At 50.6% G+C, this 22943-nt stretch overlaps 1 protein-coding gene and 1 pseudogene across 4 annotated transcripts; one reads left to right on the top strand and one right to left on the bottom strand.

The window, feature by feature from the left end:
- Nucleotides 1–1067: 1067 nt before the first annotated feature.
- Nucleotides 1068–19297, bottom strand: ADGRF3 (adhesion G protein-coupled receptor F3). Of its 4 annotated transcripts, none has more exons than XM_006930448.5 (12): nucleotides 11175–12055; nucleotides 9708–9768; nucleotides 9163–9303; nucleotides 8517–8690; nucleotides 7791–8036; nucleotides 6849–7058; nucleotides 6200–6343; nucleotides 5832–6028; nucleotides 5256–5435; nucleotides 2950–4329; nucleotides 2436–2477; nucleotides 1068–2347 (listed from the first exon to the last, which is right to left on the bottom strand). In XM_006930448.5, exons 1-12 carry the CDS (start codon nucleotides 11256–11258, stop codon nucleotides 2186–2188), a joined length of 3021 nt encoding a protein of 1006 aa, XP_006930510.4. In that variant the 5' UTR covers nucleotides 11259–12055; the 3' UTR covers nucleotides 1068–2185. The 4 variants fall into 4 exon arrangements, with proteins under 4 accessions (XP_006930510.4, XP_044910766.1, XP_044910767.1 ...); XM_045054831.1 differs by lacking the exon at nucleotides 11175–12055 and having other exon boundaries at nucleotides 1068–1828; nucleotides 2285–2347; nucleotides 7791–8009; nucleotides 9708–10786; XM_045054832.1 differs by lacking the exon at nucleotides 11175–12055 and adding an exon at nucleotides 18986–19297 and having other exon boundaries at nucleotides 7791–8009; nucleotides 8517–9303.
- On the top strand, nucleotides 13073–22943 carry LOC109498528 (annotated as a pseudogene).

The following is a 22943-nucleotide window of genomic DNA, read 5'->3' as shown; positions in this document are numbered from 1 at the left end:
CCTCCCGTGGGGGCTGGAACAAGTCCGAGGCATAGAACGGTTACAAGTGCCCTGCTGAGTTGGTATCTTCTATTTGAACGAAACAATTGAATCCATGTAGGGAACTATTCAGGCTGACTTCTGTACAATGAAAATACACAGATCCATGTTTATAAGAAAACTGTTTTCAAGAGCATATTCATTTCAACAGAAAGCATTCCCATTCCATTTTATAAAAATAGCCATGACTTTTGTAATTTAACAAAGGCTCATTCATAAGAATTTTTTTCCATTTCTCTAGTTGAAAAATTTTTCAGAACCCTCCCATCATCTTGTGGATTCCATGAGTTAATTCAACTAGATGTCTTGGTATCCTCTCAAGGCTTTAAAAAAAATTTTTTTTTCTTCTCCATATCTAGTCTTAGCTTGAGCCTGTCACATTTATTGATTGATTGATTGATTTGTTAGTTTATGTTTTTGTTTACTTTTTGAGAGAAAGAGAGCAAGGGAGGGGCAGAGAGAGAGGGAGACACAGAATCCCAAGCAGGCTTTTTTGCACTGTCAGCGCAGAGTCTGATGTGGGGCTCGAGCTCATGAACCTCGAGATCATGACCTGAGCCCAAATCAAGAGTCAGATACTGAACCGACTGAGCCACCCAGGGGACCTGAGCCTGTCACTTTTAAATGCCCCTTTTTGTCATCTTGTTGCCTTAATTCTTGGCGGTCTGTGGCAACTTCCTCTCTACTTTAAAATCATTAATGCGCTCTTACAAAGGTTCTTAGATCGGTGACTGTATACATTCGTACATCGATGAAACTTACAGTTATACTGATATTGTTGGAAAAGTTAAAGAAAGAGGGACCTATTAACTTCACCTTTTCCTAAACTTTGAAAAGAACGAACCAAAATCTGTCCTTCACCTTTAATGTTTGCAAGAGTAGAGTTCCTGTCATCAGTCATCCTTCCATCATAGCTATGGAGAAGAAATAATCAGAAAAGAAATCACTGAGTAGTTAAAAATAAAACAATTTTTAGCAAATCTATCTGGACCAGGAACTGTCGATTGGTCAAAAACTGGTTGAGACGGTTTTACTTGCAATTATTTTGAACTTTAATATCGGTCAATTACGTTTACAGCAAAGGCAGGCTTATTCAACAGGTAGCTTTAGCTAGTTTTTCATGCTCTTTTTGCTTGGATAGTTTAGGGGTGTGGGCAGGGGACCTGCGAGAGAAGGGAACGTGACGAGTGGAGACATTAGCCTGTCTGTGCGGGGGCGCTGAGCTCTCGGATGGGGGAAGGGCTCAGAGCCCCGGGCCATGGCTCATCCTGGTGGATTCTGGCACGTTCCCCCAACTCCCTCGGATGGGCTCTGCGTGTGGTTCACTCAAAGCCTCTGCCTTCTCCGCGAAAGGGCTCGCCCTGAAGCTCTGGGCTGGTGAAGCAGACCTTTCACCGCCTCTGCAGGCTGCCCACCCCTCTGGACACCAAGCCCACCAATGGCGATTCCTTCAAGGCAAGGGTTTTCCAGGACGATTAAGAATTTGACAGCGCACAAAGGAATTTTCAGAGTGGACTGAACCAAGGCTTGGTGGTGGTAAAACTCCCTGCTCTCTGAGGTCTCCACCTTCCCCGTCCCATCAAGAAATGTCTCTGCTGGAAAAGTCTGTTTTCCACCCGTGGGCCGGGACCGTCAATCACGTGAAGAGGAGCCTTCTTGGCGAGGAAGCCCTTTGCTAGCCTCCGCTTCCGTCCATGCCACGCACGCTGCCCCCAGGAAGGCCTGCTTCTCACCTGGTGTCTTCACTTCTTCCTTTGCTCTGCTCCGGGATATAGGTTTCATATGTAGCCTAGGAAGGGGCCGGAAGGCCCAATTGCAGGGCGACTATTATTATTATCGACTCTCTTTTGATGAGCTTGTGCCCATTTTCACGTTCTCACCTGCCTGGGGCCGCAGTAGCCCTAAGGAACTTGGTTCTCAGCTATGCTGACTCCCATGCTTACCGATCCTACATTTCCCTTCATATAGTAACTGGAGGCAGATTTTCAAAGGGAGAAACCAGGGGCTAAGAGAGTCCCCAGCAGTCCAGGTTGTAATCAGGAGCCCAGGAACCTGACTCCGACTGCTCTGACGGAGCTCCTGTCTCCACCGTTGGGGACTTCGAGCCCGGAAAGTGCTCATTCTAGAAGACAATCCCAAGCTTCTCTCAGCCTCTAGCTGTGCCTGTCTCCTCTCGGGAAGGCTGTGGAACGGCTGCGTCTGACCCCGTAGTGGGAGAACTGAGAATTTGAAGCCAATAACTCACCAGGGAGATGGTGGAGTTGGGGGACTGGGAGCGGCAGAAGCGTTTGAGTAAAGCCTCTCGTATCTGCAGGACAGGTAACGCCCTCGTTACGCCAGCCAAAGTCCTGGCCTGGGCACCGCAAGTTGGGCGGAGGTTAGGTGGGCAGACTCACCTTCTTGTCCATGAGGCAACCAAACAGTAAGATGAAGACACCCTTAACGGGGGGGATACGGGGATAAGTTAGTCACGGAGGAAGGAATCAACCGAAATCGACTCCCTCCCCCTCCTCTTCCTTCAGCCTCTGTCGTCCTGTCTAATTTGTGTCCCGAGGCTTCCCATCTAGGGTTTTCTGGGCATTCGCACCGCTCGGTGCATAGAATCCATTTCAGGTGCTTCTCTGACCGCTTTGGTTACCAAGGGAACATCAATATCAGTTTGGGTACTGACAATTCCCTGACGTCCCTGCCCAAACCAGACACTGTTTCGCAGATGAGAAAACCAGAGCTCCCAGAGGTTTGTCCAAAGTCCTCCAGCGAGTCCGTGGAGGGACTGCGGCCCAGACCTACGTCTCCTAAAATTCCTGAGACTGCTTCTCCTGCTCCACCTCGACCCCTCCTCGAGAAGGCACTGGCAGTGACCTAGACCATCTAAAAGGGCAAAAGCACAGCCGGCGCTTTAGCACCCACCTGGGTGGTGTTGAGAATCGTGAAGATGTAGTGAGGCACCGTGGAGACTTCCTCCAGCAGGGTGGCCAGGCCCAGCCCCCAGGTGAGGCCGAAGATGGGCGTGAGAACGAGCAGGGCTTTGATCACCGCCAGAAGGGCTTGGCGCCTCTCCGCCCGGGGCCCCTCTGACGGCGAAGGCCTCAGGAGCTTCCGCACGGCCATGGCGAGTACCAGCCCGTTCACGCCCACTATGGCCAGCACTGGCCCCACGAAGGTGTAGAGCGCCCCTCCCTTCCCACTTAACCAGCACGCCCCCTCCCTCAGGTATTGCCCTCGGGGTAGGTAGAGGGCCAGGGCGGCACCTGCAAACCCCATCGGGCACACGTAGCCGAGGACCACCATCAGGGAGAGTACTCGGCACTGGGACAGCTGATCGAAGACGAAGAGCAGCTGGTGGGCCAGCATCAGGGCCTGAGCCAGCATCCAGAAAAAGGTGGCCAGGTAGAGGAAATGACAGAGGAAGGCAGCGGCCAGGCAGAGCGGGCTTCGGGGCCCCGGAGGAAGCAGTGGGGCTCCCAGGAAGCAGGCGTCTGCGGCCAAAAGGCAGAGCGCCACGTTGAGCAGGGCCGTGTGGCGTAAGTAGGCGACTTTGCTCCGTACCACCACTCTCCAAACCAGCCTGTACACACCTAGGCACACAAGCAGTGCCACGATGGAGGTCCCCAAGCCCACCTGACTCAGCCGCTCCAGGGTGAGGTTTTCCGGAACAGTGTTCGGGGACGTGAGGACGGAGAAAGCGGTGAGGTGCCGACAGACGCACCGGGTGGTGGGGCTGGCACGAGCTGTCTGCGCCTGGCACCCTTCGTCCGACCAGCCCCCCTTGCCCCGGAAGAGGCTGTGGTCCCAGAAGACACAGTGCGGAGTGCTACCCGTGCCCCCGAAGTCCATGATGACTTCTCCCTGGTCGAAGGCCTGCCCACCTGCCATGACGGAGATGGCGAGGACCAGGCCGGGAGTGGCATAGACGGAGTCCCCCAGCCCCTGCCCGTAGCTTGAGGGCAGAAGGCGGTCCAGTTTCTGCAGCACCAGGCTAGTAATACTGACGTTGGTGCCGTTACGGCCCAGCGGGGCCAGGGAGCACCTGGGAATGTGGGCCCGCAGTGGGGGCTGAGTGCGGAAGGAGACTCTGTAGTCAGCGGGAAACGGCCCAAGCAGCTGGGTCTGCAGCCGCACGTTTTGCAAGCTGACGGAGAAGGGGTGATCCTGAGGGCACAGACTGCGTGCCAGGGTCTCCACAGCCAGCAGGAGATCTGAGCCTGTCGAGGGCTTCTGGGCCTGGGCTGGGGTCCACAGAGAGCTGGTGTCCAGGTCTAGGACCTTGTCTGTGGTTTTCAGGAGAGCCTGAGGCACCCAACAGAGAGAGCCCAGCAAAGAGATGAGCGCTGGCCGCTAGAACCCACGGCGCTGCGTCAGGGGCGCTGGGAACCAGAGGCCCCAGACCTACCTTTCCTAGGCTTGCGCAAGAGACCCAAGAGGGGAGGGAAAGGGGAAGGGGAAGACAGGCCCGAGAAGGGAGAGTCTCTAGATGGGAAGAACGGGCAGCCGTTGGGCTAACCACCGGGGTGGCTTCAAGTACATGGTCTCCCGATGCGCATCCAGCGCCTCCATCTGACGACCTTCCTCTCGCCTCCATCCCTTGGGCCACCCAGGGTGAAGGGGGCCCCTCTCCAATGCCTTGACCCCAACAGGTCTGTAAAGCTAGGAGTGGGGCCCAGTGGTTAGCGGGCACGACGTTCTGAAGTGGAAGGCCACGTGCATGTCTGTCCACCCACGTGTGACACACATTCCCAGATAGGAGGAGGGCGCAATGTCATTGGCGCTGGTTATTCTTTTGGATGCAGCCTAATGGTCGTCAGTCGTTGCCCACGCTGGGAGCTGGTTCAGGTGAGTCCAGCAAAAGCTGAGGGCGTGGGGACCTCCATGTAGGTATCGTGTGTGTGCGTGTGTCTGTTTGGGCGCGTGAGTTTACACCACATCCTCCCATCTCTGCGTGTACATAAATGCTTCTGCACTCGTGTCTTCTCATCCCTTCCTGCCTTCCCCGACCTCCCACGTGTTCCCAGCCTCAGACCTTGTCCATATTCCATGGCCTTGGAAACCGATGTCCAACGGGCGAGATGGACCAGGAGAGCAGACACTCAGACTCTCTCGAAAGGTCTGCCTTCTGACAGCCCATGGTGATGCCAGAGGGACAGAAGTGCCCAGAGGTAAAGAGCTTGGGGCCCCCACCACCCCGGCGGCCCCCCGCCGTGGCTCAGAGATCTCACCTCCAGGGCGCTGCGGTTAAGCTGTATTCTGGCATCCACCACCACCTTGGCCAGGAAGGATATGGTGCCCAGCAGTGCCAATAAGTCAGAGGGCGAGCTCACCACCATCGCCTGCTCCGACAGCTCAGCCAGGATCTGTGGCGCCTCCACAGCAGGCCAGCCCTGGCCTGCCCGCAGCAGCTGAGACAGACCAGACAGAGCAGGAAGGGGGGGGGGGGGATGGGCCAGTCGTCACAAGGGAGGGGGGCCACTCCTCCCCCATCCAGCTCTTTCCTCCCCAGCCCTGCTCCAGTCCCCGGGGGAGCGGGAAGCCACACGGAAGGAACTCACACCCGTGTTAGTGGGCTGGACACTTGGTGGGACTAGGATTGGAGGAGAGCGCCCTCCCCACCATGAGAGTCCCGGGCATCTGTGGCCCCCACCCTCACACCCTGGCTCTGCCAGGCTCCGGTTCAGGGAAGGTGAGGGGCCTCCAGGCCAGGCCTCAGGGGGAAAGGGTTCTAAAGCTAGGTCCCGAGCGAGAAAAGGGTAGGTCATGGAGGGCGAGGCCCGGAGCAGTGGGGCCTGAAGCTTTACCCAGGCTCTGTGAAACAAGGCCAGGACCCCTGCGTCCGTGCAGCCGCCGTGGATGGGCTCCCAACTGCCATCAGGCCCGCAGGTCCGCTTCACCACACCTGTCCTGTTCACTGGACACGGGGCCTGTGCCACGTGGCCAGCCTTGGTGACATTCCAGGCAACAGCTGAGGAGTCCTCAGGGCAGGTGGCGTCTCCGTCTGAAGAATGATATCAAGGAGGCTCAGAAACCGTGGTCTAGCCCCAGCCTCCCCCGCGTTCGGGGTCTGGAGACCGGCCGTGTGGCCCAGTGTGGGGGAAACGTCGAGGAGCTCCCAGGGCGAGCAGGTGAGATCTTGGACCCAACCAGCTGGACCCCGAGCCCCACGTACCCTGGATGATGGTGACAGAGACGGGGACCCTGAGAGGGGTCAGTCCTGGGCTCTGCAGCTCACAAGTATACGTGGTGTCAGCGGCAGGGCAGCGCTGAACGGTCAGCACGAGGCACCAGGAGCCTGGCGTGTTGACTAAGGAGGCTGAAGGTGACACGAGAGAGAGGGGAGCGGTTACTGGGCCTGGAGCAGACCCAGAACCCGGCCGGCCCAGAGATGCCCTTTCAGTCTCTCTAGCAACTTCGGAAGCAGATGATGCCGTGGGGCAGAGCGGAGTCGTGTGCGAGCATCAAACTGCAGAGGCGGAGCTTGGATCTTGGTGAAGGGCGCCTGGGGGTCTCTAACCAGCCCCAGGACTCGAAGCCAGGTTGCAAAATGGGGACTATCATCAAAGGAACTTCACAGAGTGTGTGGCCAGAGTTCATTAAGGTCGTGGGAAAACATTTTGTGAGCAGTTATCTACACTCATGCGGTTACTGCTGTATCAGGAGGGTTAGGATCGCTCACGGGGTAACCACGGTATTGAATGAACTTGGACCCGGAGCCCCACGTTGAACTGCAGCCTCTCTGCTTCCTGGGAGTTGAACAGCCAGCTGCTTGGAGGACACCAGCTGCCCCTTGTCCCCTGAGCCAGACACAGCGCTCGTACCTTTGCTGCCCTCTGCGGGGCTCCAGGAAGCCGTGTAGACCAGGTGTGTGCTGGGGAGGCAGCAGCTCAGCTGGAAACCGGAGCTGGTGGCGCAGGAGATGGAGAGCTGGTCTGGAAGCCGGGCCACGTCTGTCACCTGCAGGGGCACCTTCACCACCTGGTACAGCTCCCACCTGAATCCCTGAGCTTCGAAGCGGCACGTGTACTCACCTGCAGATACACACCTGCTGTACCTCCCGGCTCCTCCGGCCCCACCCCTGCGCCGCAGAAGCTCTCCTGCCAGGTCTGGCCTCTGCTTAAGCCCAGCAAGAAAGATCCCTGCCTGGGTGGCTCAGTCGGTTGCACATCTGACTTCAGCTCAGGTCATGATCTCACAGCTCGGGGGTTCGAGCCCCACTTCGGGCTCCGTGCCGACAGCTCAGAGCCTGAAGCCTGCTTCGGATTCTGTGTCTCCCTGTCTCTCTGCCCCCCCCCCACTTGTGCGCGTGCACGCAGGCTCTCTCGCTCTCAAAAATAAATATTAAAAATTTAAGAAAGAGAGAGAGAGAGAGATCCCTGCCTTGGAAGGGGTTTCTAGGAGGAAAAGGACTGGAGAAGAGGCTCCTAACTTTTGTTTTTAATAGCCTGGAACCTCGAATCCTAAGGTGAACCTCTTCCCCACCAGGAGATGCCTTTCCAGCACTGCCCGCTGCCACTGCAACATCTTGAAGAAAACCAGGCGTCTGTTCTCTGCTGAAATGGAAGCCCATTCTCTCGATTGTTCACCTCCGGGCCTTTGTTTCCCCAGAATGGGTAAATGGGAAGATGAGAAGGGAAAAGAAGGGGAGGGAAGAAGAGCAGGAAGGAGAGGAGAGGGAGGAGGGGGAAGGCAAGGTGCGGGAGGAAGGACAGAGAGAAGAGGAGGACGGAGAAGAGAGATGAGAGGAAGGGCAGGCTGGCTACCTGCCCATTTATGCGAGATGTTGAGGATGCTGAGGACAGCCTGGCCCGGGCTGGAGGTCAGGGACACCTGTGTCCCCGGCTGCAGGAGGATGGGTCTGGGGCTCCCCGCAGGCCGCAGGAACCAGTTTAGGTTGGTGGTCTCATGGCCCGTGACGAGGGTCAGGTTCAGCGTGTTGCCAGGCATCTGCACCTGGGAGTTCAGGCTCAGTGTTCCGGGGACTGAGGGGAGGCAGGAGGCAGGGGCCGCTTAGAGCATGAATTGTGGCCCTCCACGTGGCTAAGCTCTCACTCCTTCCCCATCGTCCGAAACCCATTCCTCCTCGCTTCCTCCCCACGCCCCCAATACTGTTTTGTTTTGTCCCTGGCTGCTGCAGTCCAGACCTATCTGTCATTGGGAACCAACGGGGAAGCCTTTTGGCCGGTGATTTCCACTCCCCTAGGTAACCTGGGGCCGCCGGAGCCCCTTCCTGGCCTTCCGGGGTCAACAGCAGTCACTCTAGCACTTTCTCTCCGTGTCCATATGTCTCAGGAGCTCTGTTGTTCATTCGTCTCCCTACTCGGGCCCCAGGCTCAGGGCTGTGATCTACCAGGATAACTGGCATTTCTCCCACCACCGGGAGCCACTGGGCTTGGGCCGGCTGGCAGAAACACGAGGGTCAGAGAGGAGAAAACACGGGCTTTCTTTCACTTGGGCCCATTGGTTTCCAAGTTCCCAAACCTCCTCACCAGGTGGCAGCAGCTGGCAGTACCCGGCTTCAGGAGGGCTGAAGACCAGACAGCCACAGGGCCCGAGGCTGCGGGGACTCCCGCAGGGATGGCGACAGGAGCAGACGCTGGCGTTCCACTGGTACCCAGGGAGGCAGGCACAGTAGGTGCGGCCATCGTGGTGGACATTACACTCTGGGGCAGAAGGAGGGGACGAGAAGTGGGCAGCCTGTGTGAGACAGCCAGGTAGTCAGGACCCGATGCCCGAGAGGCTCTAGGGCTGGGTGCCTGGAACAATCCCGAAGTCACAAGAGCCTCAGCCATCCGGGACTGCCTCCTCAGGCCAGGGGGGTTCAAAGCAGCAGAGGTCCTGCTGGGCAAAGTCCTCAAGGGTTGGGGGCGGAGAAGTGCCAGCCCACCACCGGCTGCCTCTTGGGCCTCTGCAGAGTTTCGAAGAGGGGGGCATAGAACAGGAAGGAAAGGGCCTGTCTGGGGGGGAGATGGGGAAGGAGCCGGGCCTTGCAGACCCTCCAGGAAATGGAAAGGGGCAGCCGTTCAGGCAAGCTGGCCGCAGGCCTGGGAAGCCCAGGTTCCTTTCCGTCTGAGCCTCCTTCCCCCACAAGCAGTGTAAGGGCCGCGAGGCAGGGCTCCGTAGAATCCCCCCTACCTGTGGTGAGGCCGAGGCCAGCGAGAGTTGCTGGGGGAGAGGAGGCCGAGGCAAAGGGGGGAGTCAGGGTCCTGGAGAGTGTCAATGGCCAGGTCTGATTTGAAAAGTCCAGCCGTACATAGACTGAGACCAAGACTGATTCTACAGAGGAGAGACAGCAAGGCCAGGGTCCCCTTCTGCCTCCCACACCTGGCTGGTGACTGCCAGGACCCAGGGCAGGCCCCACCTCCCATAGGCCAGCTAGGAGCTGACAAGCCTCAAGAGGGCCACAGCCCTCGCTAGCTGGGGTGCGGTCACACGCAGCTCCACGCCACCCTTCCCCCCAAACCCTCAGCTCACAGACGAGCCTCTCCAAGGTGGAGGATTTTCTCAAGGCCTCTCAGCCAGAGAACTGGAATGTGGACCTGTGCGGCCGCCATGACCAGCCGTGGATCGGTACCTCCACAGGTGTGCCCTCTTCAGCCTCATTCCCCGCTCCCTCTGCTCCCCCCGCTTCCCCTCCCTCCCCTCACCCCTTCCTCTTCCTCTCCACTCCATCCACTCACCACCTGCTCCACTCTTTTGGTTCAGTTGCTGCCCCGATTCCCCTCCAGTCTGACTCTGTCCCTGGAACAGAGCACGAGGAGAGACCTCTGAGAGGGGGCTGACCCCACATTTCTTCCAGGGACACCTTCTTCCCCAAGCAACTTGGGGACTAGCCTGAGTCATTTGACATGACTCTACCTCTTCGAAGCTCTTCTCTTTTTTTTTAATGTTTATGTTTGAGAGAGAGAAAGAGAGAATGGGGGAGGGGCCGAGAGAGGGTGGGGGGACAGAGGATCTAAATTGGGCACCGTGCTGACAGCAGTGAGCCCCAATGTGGGGCTCGAACTCATGAACTGAACTGTGAAATCGTGACCTGAGCCGAAGTCAGACGCTCAACCGACTGAACTCAGACGCCCCCTTGAAGCCCTTCTTTTTGCCTGTAATCCAGCAGGCACACCAGGAGGGGAAAGCAGGCTTCTGGGAGGAGGCGGCAGGGATACAGCCCCGAGGACCCCGCCAGGCCCTGCAAATGCCACCTGAACCCAGGAACCAGGCACACCCTGGAGAGTCAACATGCTTTGCTTAATTCCTTCCCGAATTTACCTGTCCCTGGGCCTCTAGGCTAATTGAAACTGTGTCTGGAACACCGGTGGGGAGGGCTGGGCAGAGCTGGCTGGGGCTCAGAGGCTTGGGGACTTCTATTCCCTCTGAAGGAACTGCGACCGAGGGTGGGCATAAGGCAGCATCTTCCCTCGGTCTCTTGTTCCTGTAAATTATTTCCTCACCAACTCCTCCCTCTCCCAAAGTTGTACGTGAATGTGGGTATCTATCCAGAGACAGATACAGATATAGATACGGGTACGGATACAGATACAGATACGGATACAAATACAGGTACAGAGAGATACAAATATAGATATAGACGCTACCTGGGAGAAAATAGATCAAAAAGTGCTAATTCCAACTCCGCTGTCTTTCTTTAGATTCTCTCCTGTCCTCTATGCCGGTGGTTCCCAAATCTGGAAAATTTTTCTTTTCATTTTTCATTTTTTATTTTTAATTTATTTTGAAAGTGAGACAATGTGAGCAGAGGAAGGACAGAGAGAGGGAGACACGATCCGAAGCAGGCTCCAGGCTCCGAGCTGTCAGCACAGAGCCCGATGCGGAGCTCAAATCCACAGACTGGGTGATCATGACCTGAGCCAAAGTCGGACGCTCAACCGACTGAGCCGCCCGGGCGCCCCTTTTCTTTTACTTTTTAAAGGGCAAGCTTGACTGGGAGAGCCTTCTGGCATCACTGGAGTTCACAGTGACTCAAAGAAATAAAAGCTATCCCACAGCCTGGAAAATGAGACTGACCTCTCAGAGATTTTACAACAAACTGGCCTTTTTTACATGACTTCTCCCCCTGGCCCTTGCCCCTCCACCTGTCCCTTCATTCACAGCTTGCTGCGTCTTACCTGGGTCCTCCCCCCAGTTTTACTCACAGGTTGGGATACTTGAGCAGCTGGTGACCCCACCAGAGGGAGAGTCACAGCCAGGAGTAGCAGGGGGACAGCCGAGTAGATCATGGCTCAGTGGATCAGTCCTCCTGAGTCCTCAGGCTGCGGCATGATGCAAATTTCCTCCAAGAGGAGTTGGCAAGGCCCAGCACAGCCGGGATGGGAGGGAAGAGGGGACAGGAGTCGCCAAATTTACAGAGGAAGTGCTACAGCCTGTGACTAAGTCACATGGGCATCTAGGTCCCTGTGGGGCCACCTGGAACCCACATGCCCCAGTGAGAATGGTCTGCTCAGGTTCTGGGGTCTGAACCAAGAACTCAGTGAAGAGGAGAGGGCTTGGGGCGGGGGGGCGGCTCCTAGGTCACAGCCAGCAATGTGTCAATAAGCTAGGTTCAGTCATGTCTCCAGGGGTCTGGGACATCTGGATTGTCCTGAAACTTCTAGGAAGCTGGGTCATTGATCCCAGAGCCCAGAAAAGACGAACATTAGGGCTGTATGTATCAAACAGCCGAAGATAATTTCCAGAGTCTTAAATTTAACAAAGAACCTGGGAAAACGCTGGGAGAGATTATCAAGTAATTTCACAAAATGGTTTTGAAGTGAGGATGGCTTTTCTAAACAAGACACAAAACCCAGAAACCCAAAAAGAAAATGAAGCTTTAATTTGGGGATGAAAAGGGCATTAGGATAAAAAGGCAAAAGATAACATGTTTGTAGTATGATGACTGAATAAAGGGCCAACCTTAACATAAGAAATTTTTATCTTACAGCATTAAGATAGAACATGGATAAAAATAAGAAAAAAAATCAGTTTACTGAAAAAGTAATGTCAGTAGTTTGATATACATAAAAATCCACATTGAAATAAGAAAATACTGTCATCGGGGCGCCTGGGTGGCGCAGTCGGTTAAGCGTCCGACTTTAGCCAGGTCGCGATCTCGCGGTCCGGGAGTTCGAGCCCCGCGTCGGGCTCTGGGCTGATGGCTCAGAGCCTGGAGCCTGTTTCCGACTCTGTGTCTCCCTCTCTCTCTGCCCCTCCCCCGTTCATGCTCTGTCTCTCTCTGTCCCAAAAATAAATAAACGTTGAAAAAAAAAGAAAAAAAAAAAGAAAATACTGTCATCTACTAATTATCAAAAGACAAGATATGTATTGATCATATTCAGTGTTGACAGAAGTGTAGTGATACATGGGTACAAAAATGTGTGTATAAGGATGTTCAAGGCAGAGTTATTTGTGACAGTAAATGAGTTAAACAACCAAAATATCCATTCAAAAGGGACAATTCCAAACAACAAGAATTGTTGTGGAAAAAAAGTCAAGTAAACTCTATTTTGGACTGCATCTCAATATATATGGTGAAGTTTAAAGTGTATATTATGCTCACCTTTATGTAAAAAAAGGGAATCTATATTAAATACCTGTGCTTTCTATACCTAGAAAAGATATTTCTAGAATGGCTATTTCTGGAAAAACACATCAGAAAGTTGGCGAGTGTTGCTTCTGGGAAGGGGAGTAAGGATCTGGGTGTGTCTGGTATATATTTTTTCTAAACAGAGGCATGTATTTTTGTAATAAAAAAAAAAGAAAGGGTTGATTTAAACACACACACACACACACACACACACACACACACACACACACACACACACACACACAGATCCTAGAGTAAAAATCCAGTCTCAGTACATTTCTACTTCACTACCTCCTCAAGTCTCCCCTTGCTAGACGGCTATGGAAGGCATAGGGGACACACAGAACAAATACATGCATGGGAAACAAAGACTTTGTAAGTAATTCATTTCAGAAAGCTTGAAAAAGGTGAAGAATCGGGTTTGAGAACCAGTGTGAGAAGCTACAATGCTGGGCGTGGGATGCTATCAGCATGGCGAGAACCGTGCAGTGTAGCGGCAGGTGGTCTGAGACGCTCCTGGGGGATACAGGACACTCGCAGCATCTGCCACGGTCACCAAAGTGCACCAGTCAAAGCATGAAGTGGCCCCGGACAATGCTCGACAGGGGCTCCCGAGGAGCAGGGACTACAGAAGAGAGAAATGGAGCTGTTCCCGTAATTTTAGAGAAGTTCGACACATCCGTGCCGGCACAAAACAATGCCTAGAAAAGATTGGAAGGAAATGCTACAGGCTCTACAACGCGTCCGTTGGCTTGACCTCAGGATTCCCCAGGACCTAGTACCGTGCACCAGAGGCCTTAAGTAATATTTGTTTCAAGTGAATCAATCCACAGATGAAACACACCAAGATGTTAACGGTGGTTCTAACTAAATGGTAGGATTTGGCATGTTTTTCTGTGTTTCTGTGTTTTTCAATTTGGTACTCCATAATGGAAAAAAAAGCCTTAATAAAAATGTCAAATCTTACAGTCTCAACTCCTTTCTTATGTACCAACCGGGTTCAGAGTTCTTCATGTTTGCCCAGGTGTCCCCGGTTTCCAGGAAGCACCTGCAGGTTGACTCAGGTCTCAGGCTTAGGGTGGGGTTCAGACAAACAGGTACTTATTGCTGCCACCAACGTACTCCCCAAGTCCAAGGCCAACCATATGGCTATTGGCCTCTATTGGCCTCTGCCCTGCCGGCAGCTTTTCGGTTGCACCCTGGGCAAAAGAAATTTCTTTTCCATTCCTTTGGGCTTTGAGCCCTCCAGGACACGTCAGCAGGGTCTTCGATAACAAAGGTTTGCGATCTGGGCTTCTCTTATCTGTATCCAAGCAGGTTATCTTAAAACCTCCTTTACTATATAAACTACTAATAGGTTACTAAAGAATAAATGTAGTTTAGACCTTTATCCCATGAGAATCCTACCTTCTTATTCTCTTTCCACCAGACATGGCATTACATTATTGGCAACAGTAAATGAGAGATTGTTGGATTGGGAAGGGAACTTAGCTGAGATATTGATGCAGGCAGGCTGGGTCCAAGGATCCATCGTCGGGGTGGGGGGGGGGGCGGGTCCTGCAGGACCAGGCAAGAGGCTACAGGGTAGAAGTCAAATGCAAGCTAGGAAGAAGTGAAAACAGAGTTTACTGAATAGCACGAGTGACAGAGAATAACAGATGAGTGCCTGGGAGACTCAGAAAGGAGAGTTAGTCTCATTGTAGCTTGGGGTTAGCGGTTTATATTGGAAAGGGGTCCTGTATACGTGTTCCTTCGGGAATCCAGGGTCGGTCCCATCAAAGGTGAGTGACCGGTGAATAATAGGTTTTCTCCCTTCCGTCCTTCCTTCCTTCCTTCCTTCCTTCCTTCCTTTCTTTCTTTTAAATATATTTATTTATTTTGAGAGAGACAGAGAGAGCATGAGTGGGGGAGGGGCAGAGAGAGAGGGAGACAGAGAATCCCAAGCAGCCTCCATATTGTCAGCAAGGAGCCCGATGCAGAACTCGAACTCATGAAACTGTGAGATCATGACCTGAGCGAAAGCAAGAGTTGGATGCTCAATCAACTGAGCCACCCAGGCGCCCCGATAGGTGGTATTCCATAAATCGTTCAAGGTGGGGACTACCGATGCCACCTTCAGCCAGGTTTGTTTGACGCTAACGTTCTGGAACGTATTTGGGATCCGGCTCTTCTTGGATCCTGTCAGGTGTTTGGGGCCTGAAGACCAAAAATGATTAACTCTCTTGCTTTCCCCCTTGGAGTGGGAACCCGAGTATCTTCTCTGGTTTTTACTCAGATGAGTCAATAGGGCCGAGCAGGAAAATGGAGATGGAGCCTTTTAAATTTTTTTTTTTAACGTTTATTTATTTTTGAGACAGAGAGAGACACAGCATGAATGGGGGAGGGGCAGAGAGGGAAACACAGAATCGGAAGCAGGCTCCAGGCTCTGAGCCATCAGCCCAGAGCCCGACGTGGGGCTCGAACTCACGGACCGCGAGATCGTGACCTGAGCTGAAGTCGGACGCTTAACCGACTGAGCCACCCAGGCACCCCGAGATGGAGCTTTTTAAAAATGGAGTCTCTTCCTCTTAAATACAGAGAACAAACTGAGGGCTGCTGGAGGGGAGGTGGGCGGGGGGGGGGGGGGGGGGGGAGGGGGGAGGAGGGCTAAATGGGGGATGGGCACTAAGGAGGGCACTTGTTGGGATGAGCACTGGATGCCATAAGTAAGAGACGAATCACTGGGTTCTACTCCTGAAGTCAAAGCTGCACTGTAGGTTAACTAACTTGAATTTAAGTAAGTAAATAAATAAATAAACAAATAAAATGGAATCTCCTCAGTTTCCCTATCTCAGTATTATCTACTTCAGCCTTCTCACTTATAGAGGAGGAAAAGGAGCCCAGAGGAGAAACTGACTTGGCAAAGATCACACAATTAGTGGATGGCCGAGCCAAAGCTTGAAGCCAGGTGTTCTGACTTTGAATTGAGGGAATTTCGATACAGGGAATTAAGCTGGATTAATTTTAAATATAGAATAACTAGAACTTCTGGCTACAAAAATGAATTAAAGATAATATGAGATAGCATTGATCCCACAAAGAAAGCAGTTCTTCAAAAAGGCTTCTTTTCCTAAGGAGGAGAGGAAAATAAATACAATCTAAAACCAGGCGAGGGTAGGAGGGTATGAATCAGGCAGTTTCTTTGGAAGTCAGCTCATGAATACCTTACTTATCTAGAGGTCCTTAATTTGGCAAATGTGACCATTGGGAACAAACCTGTGATCTACAAGGAAAAATACGAAATACCTTATACAAATCACCAAAGGCTTCCAGATGGTAATATAACTCCGCGAAAGAAGTTTTGTTTTGTTTTGTTTTTTCTTTTTCTCCTCTGAGTGAACAGCTATGTATTAAGGTTTGATGAGGGGCAACTAATGGAGAAGCAGACACAGGAGTCAGACAGCTGGGGATCCAAATCGGCTTCATTACTGGAAGAGCTGAGTGGGAGAAGATGGTTTGGATCTCAGCCAGATGCACTTCCCAATACATCCTCCTCGAACTGAATTTGCGAAGCTGGACCCTGACACAGCCAGGCATCTCCGGGTCTCCCTTGCGGGGATGGGCTTGCTGAGAGCGAGTCCGGAGGACGGGCCACTCCCAAAGAGGGAACACCCAGAGCCTGTTCTGCATGTCTTATCAAGCAGTTAAACCACTTTTTGCTTGGGGAAGAGGTTGGGGGGTGAGGGGGGAACAAACGGTCTATCCTTCCGGGGAGGAGAATTTCCCTCCCTTCAGTGGAAAGAAGGGGGAGAAGAATTGAAGAAGCTTCCTTGCCAGCACCATCCAAGATGATAACAAGGTTTGTTTCAATATTCTAGTGAAAGAGAAAACTGGAAAACTTCACTTAACTAATTGACGAAATATACAAATGGGTAGATTTTATCAAGTCAGTAAACCTAGAAAATGCGTTTCAATATAAGCCATATAGGAAGGTGTGCGAGAGCAAAACATAGTAGGTACTTGTACTGGAAAACCTACTTTCATGCTTATATTCTACTTACTTTTTGACTCGCTTCCTAGAATTACCTTCCATCCATAATCCCCGGTTTACTGTAGAACTAGTCGTTTTATACCGTCATGCTGCTCTCTGATCACAGTGGAGTCAGTGAGGACACATCTAATGCCACCTTGGGAACATTTCTCTCTTCTGAGATATTCTAGGAGCTGGGACCTAGTAAGAGCCTGAGGTCGGACCTGCAACACGTAAAACTCAGCAGCTACTGTTTTTCGGCTGCGTGGACTGGGGAGATGGTCCGGGCTCAAAGGAAGAGTGAGACTAACGTGTGGATGGAAACAGAAGAAGGGAAAATTGGAAGGTGTGTGGAAGAGGGAAGGAAATGGACAGTCCATCGTTTCAACTTTAGTTTATCCTTTATTTTTTTCTTTTAATGTTTCTTTATTTTTGACAGACAGAGCGAGCAGAGGAGGGGCAGAGAGAGAGGGAGACAGAGGATCCGAAGCAGGCTCTGCGCTGTCAGCGGGCGATGCGGGGCTCGAACTCACCAACCTCGAGATCACGATCCCAGCCAAAGTCCAACGCTTAACTGACTGAGACATGCAGGTGCCCCCAACTTGAGTTTATTCTTGATGCTTATTTGCACTCCTGATTTTGAGTCCCATCAGGGACCCCAACTTCTTTCAATGATTTTCCTTCTTGCTTGAGCTAGTTAGGGCAGGTTTCTGTTATTTATAATTAAAGGAATGTGTATGGACACGTGCTCAGAAAAGCCAAGGAAGCTATATTAGTGGAAAAGTGGTTATTATATTAAACTACAGGATTACAGGACCTTGTGATTCAAGACAATCACTTCATCTTTCTAGAGACCTCACTTTTCACATCAATACAAAGAAGGAGTTGAATTATATGATCTTTGGAGCACAGCTGACCCTTGAACACCATGAGTTTGAACTGCGCGGGTCCACTTATATGCAATTTTTTTACGGGGCTCCTGGGTGGTTCAGTCAATTAAGTGTCCGACTTCGGCTCAGGTCACGAGCTTGTAGTCCGTGAGTTCGAGCCTCACGTTGCCCTATGCTCTACCTTTTATTCCCATGACCTATTCATCCCATACCTGGAAGTCTGTACCTTCCATTCCCTTTCACCCCTTTCACCCATCCCCCTCCATTCCCTTTCTTATGATTTTCCCAAGATTTCACTTTCTCTAAGTCACTTTATTATAAGAATGTAGTATATAATATATGCAACACACAAAATATATGGGTTTTTTTTAATTTTTTTTTTCAACGTTTATTTATTTTTGGGACAGAGAGAGACAGAGCATGAACGGGGGAGGGGCAGAGAGAGAGGGAGACACAGAATCGGAAACAGGCTCCAGGCCCTGAGCCATCAGCCCAGAGCCCGACGCGGGGCTCGAACTCACGGACTGCTAGATTGTGACCTGGCTGAAGTTGGACGCTTAACCGACTGCACCACCCAGGCGCCCCACAAAATATATGTTAATTGACTGTTTATATTATCAATAAGGCTTGCCCTCAACAGTAGGCTATTTGTGGTTAAGTTTCTGGGGAGTCAAACGGTATACGTGGATTTTGGACTGTGCTAAGGGTCAGCACCCCTAACCCTTGAGTTGTTCAAAGGTCAACTGTACTTTATTTTTTTGTTTAATTTTTTTTCAACGTTTATTTATTTTTTTGGGGACAGAGAGAGACAGAGCATGAATGGGGAGGTGCAGAGAGAGAGGGAGACACAGAATCGGAAACAGGCTCCAGGCTCCGAGCCATCAGCCCAGAGCCCGACGCGGGGCTCGAACTCACCGACCAGGAGATCGTGACCTGGCTGAAGTCGGATGCTTAACCGACTGCGCCACCCAGGCGCCCCCATACGACATTTTTAAAATACTTGCCTTAATGTCTTCTTTTTGATCATTCCAACGTCTGCGTCATTTCAGCATTGGTGCCTGTTGATTGTTGTTTTTTTCTTTTTTTTTTCCCCATGTGAGTTGAGATTTCCTATTTTTTTATATGCCAAGTAATTTTGGATTGTATCTGGGCATGTGATATTATGTTATGAGACTGCAGGGGCGCCCGTGTGGCTCAGTTGGTTGAGCGACCAACTTCGGCTCAGGTCATGATCTCACGGTTTGTGAGTTTGAGCCCCGTGTCCAGCTCTGTGCTGACAGCTCAGAGCCTGGAGCCTGTTTCGGATTCTGGGTCTCACTCGCTCTCTGCCCCTCCCCCACTCACGCTCTGTCTCTCTCTGTCTCAGAAATAAATAAACATTCAAAAAAATTTTTTTTAATTTAAATCCTATAGAAAATGTTGCTATTTTTGTGTAAGCAGGCAATTGACTGGTTTGGTTCATGTCATGAGATCTGCCCAACCTACCGTGGATTGTATTTTTCACATCAGTTCCCTTTTCAACAGCCGGCACAGTGCTCTTCAGATCTGCTGCGTATATGCCCCCTAGTGGTCAGTTTGCGCCCTGGTGACGGTCTGTCTCTTACTGTAGTTCTATCTACGGTACGCTGTTTGGGGTCAGATTCACGCAGGCACAACTGGAAGATGAACTCAGGAGTTCATAAAACTCAATGGGGTCGTGTTTCTAAACTCCCTCTCTCTCAAGTTAGTCAAATGACTCTGGAATGATACTCTTGTCAAAGTAGCAGGCACGTGGCACACTTACAACGGTCTCCATGGCATGTGTTTAAAAACACTGTTAAGAGCATTGCAGGATGTTTATCACACCGATTCCCTTAAGTGGCACTCTTCTCAAAGTAGCACAGCACTCTTATAACCATCTTTATTACATTTTTTAATTTATTTTTTTTAATATAATGTACTGTTAAATTAGCTAACATACAGGGTGTACGGAGTGCTCTTGGTTTTGGGGTAGATTCCTGTGATTCGTCACTTATATACAGCCCCCAGTGCTCATCCCAACAAGTGCCCTCCTCAATGCCCATCACCCATTTTCCCCTCTCCCCCCACCCATCAACCCTCAGCTTGTTCTCTGCATTTAAGAGTCACTTATGGTTTGCCTCCCTCCCTCTCTGTTTGTAACAAGTTTTCCCCTTCCCTTCCCCCATGGTCTTCTGTTAAGTTTCTCAAGATCCACATATGAGTGAAAACATGATATCCGTCTTTCTCTGACTGACTTATTTCACTCAGTATAATAGCTTCCAGTTCCATCCACGTTGCTGCAAATCAAATGGCATGATTTCATTCTTTCTCACTGCCAAGTAGTATTCCACTGTATATATAAACCACATCTTCTTTATCCATTCATCAGTTGATGGACATTTAGGCTCTTTCCATAATTTGGCTATTGTTGAAAGTGCTGCTATTAACATTGGGGTACATGTGCCCCTATGCATCAGCACTCCTGTACCCTTTGGATAAATTCCCAGTAGTGCTATTGCTGGGTCGTAGGGCAGTTCTATTACATTTGTGTGTGTTTTTTTAATTTTCTAAATGAATTATAGAATGACAATCATATCCATCTCCTTAAAACATTTTCTTTATAGCAGGTGAGTGGCACTTTTACAGTCATCATTATTACGTGTGTTTTTAAACACTTTTCTAAATTTAGAAGAGCTAAGTATTCTTAGAACACTCAAGGGGCACCTGGGTGGCTCAGTCGGTTGAGCTTCTGACTTCGGCTCAGGTCATGATCTCACGGTCTGTGAGTTCGAGCCCCGCGTCAGGCTCTGTGCTGACGGCTCAGAGCCTGGAGCCTGCTTCGGATTCTGTGTCTCCCTCTCTCTCCCCATCCTTGCTCACGTTCTGTCTCTCTCTGTTTCTCAAAAATGAATAAACATAAAACATTTTTTGAAAAAAAAAAAAAGGAATAATTCTTCTGCAGGACACGGGTGACGGTGACCATGGCTGCCAGGGACCCCAGCCACAGGCACCTTCTTCATGAGAGAATTATTTCTTCTAATATATACCTAGGCTTTCATTTCTCAAATGAAATTTCTAGCACTGCATACAATTTAAAGGCAGTGCCTGGATAAAGATGGGATTTTTAAAAATAACCTATCAAGAGTGCTTTATCCTACTTAATTCTCCCTTGGCTTTTTACCTATTGCCTTAGTTGCAAGCCTTATTCCTTTATTTATCCCTTCCCACTCTATAACATGTTAGAACTGTATGGTTTTATGCTAAATTGTAGGACTTTACAGTTCTACGGTGTTAGCTCTGCACACTTTGCTATAATGTTCTGGCAGATATGTCTTTTTTTTTTAATTTTTTTTCAACGTTTATTTATTTTTGGGACAGCGAGAGACAGAGCATGAACGGGGGAGGGGCAGAGAGAGAGGAAGACACAGAATCGGAAACAGGCTCCAGGCTCTGAGCCATCAGCCCAGAGCCCGACGCAGGGCTCGAACTCATGCACCGCGAGATCGTGACCTGGCTGAAGTCGGACGCTTAACCGACTGCGCCACCCAGGCGCCCCATGGCAGATATGTCTTTAAAGGTAGTATATCTGAAGCAACTCTACCAAAATAATAAAAGGCCCGATAATAATAATAAATAAAATAATAAAACACCCAATTCCTGGTATTCTTCTGTCTTTCCCTACTGGCCACCAATACATTTTTGGTTGGAAGAGGTTTGTATGTGTTATTTTGTGCTTTTCGTTTAAATACCATGCTGTTTTACCTTTTTAAATTGAGATAAAAATTCACTCCACATAAAATTTTAAAGGGTACGTTTCAATAGTTTTTAATATATTCCCAAGGTTGTGCCACCACTATCTAATTCCAGAACATTTTCATCACCCCAAAAGAAACCCCATGCCTGTTAGAAGTTATTCTCCGTCCTCCTCACCCTCATCGCCTGGCAATCACTAATCCACTTTCTGTCTCTATGGGTTTACCTGTTCTGGAAATTTCATACAAATGGAACCATACAATGTATGGTCCTTTGCGCCTGGCCTCTTTCACACAGCATGATGGTTAAAGGTTCACCCACGTTGCAGCTCGGATCAGGCCGCCATTCCTTTTTTGCGGGTGAATAATATTCCACCGTGTGGATATACACATTTTGTTCATCCATTCATCGGTTGAAAGACATTCAGGTTACTTCCATTTTTTGGCTATTATAAATAATGCTCCTGTGAGCATCATGTACAGGTTTTGGGGTATATTCCCAGGAGTGGAATTGCTAGGTCATATGGTAACTCCATGGTTAACTTTTTGGGGAACTGTCCAACATTTTTGCATAGGTGCTGCATCATTTTGTAATTCTACCAGCAACACACACAAGAATTCCAGTTTCTCCTCATCTTTGCCAACAACTGTTATTTTCCGCGTTTTCCTCCCTTTTTTTTTTTTTTTTTTGCAACCGCTCACTTTTCTTTTTAATGACTGTATATCTTACCACATTGGTTTACCATTGTTTACAGTTTGGGCCCTTAATTCACTGGACATTTTGATTGCCTGCATTTTCCCCCTCCAGTGATAAATATGGCTCTTTATAAATCTTGGCAGTAAAGATTCTTTTCTTTCAGCTTACTTCCTGGAAGTATATTCTTCCAGTGTGGGGTCACTAGGGTAATGAATATGAAGAGTTTTATAGGACTTCCTGGTGACAGCAACACATATTTCTTTATCCCCTCACAGTTCATTTAATGCAGTGAAAGCTTAACGAAGCCCCTCTCTTCCTCGCCGCTCACTGGGGGTGAGCAGCCATCTCCTACTTGGCATCACGGCTGCCCTCAGACCTTTGGTGAAGCCCGAGATCATTAAAAAGAGGACCAAAAAGTTCATCCGGCCCCAGTCAGACCGATCTGTCAAAATCAAGTGCGACTGGTGGAAACCCAGAGGCATTGACAATAGGGTACCCAGAAGTCGATGCCCAGCACTGGTTATGGGAGCGTCAAGAAAGCCAAGCGTGTGCTGCCCAGTGGCTTCTGGAAGTTCCTAGTCCACAACACCAGGGAGCTTGAAGTGCTGCTGATGCGCAGCAAATCTCACTGTGCAGGGATTGTCTACAATGTGTCCCCCCGGAGACCCGCGAAGCCATGGTGGAAAGAACAGCCCAACTGTCCATCAGAGTCACCAGTCCTGATGCCAGGCTGCACGACGAAGAAAAGTGAATAGACAGCTCATATGCACATTGTGTTTATGTTAATAAAACCATAAAAGTACCAAGGCGGGGGGGGGGGGGACTTACTGAGGACTTGCGGAGTACAAGGCATTATGCTAGGTTCCGGGGTTTACAATTGTGGTCCTTACCCTCAAGGCACTCAGAATCCAGTAAGACAGATAAGACAGTAGAAAATTTCTGGGGCGCCTGGATGGCTCAGTCGGTTAAGCATCCGACTTCGGCTCAGGTCACG

This window comes from Felis catus, chromosome A3 (assembly GCF_018350175.1).
Source record: "Felis catus isolate Fca126 chromosome A3, F.catus_Fca126_mat1.0, whole genome shotgun sequence".
Classification (NCBI taxonomy): Eukaryota; Metazoa; Chordata; class Mammalia; order Carnivora; family Felidae; genus Felis; species Felis catus.
The sequence above is the reverse complement of the archived record's forward strand: the minus strand, read 5'-3'. Positions and strand labels throughout refer to the sequence as shown.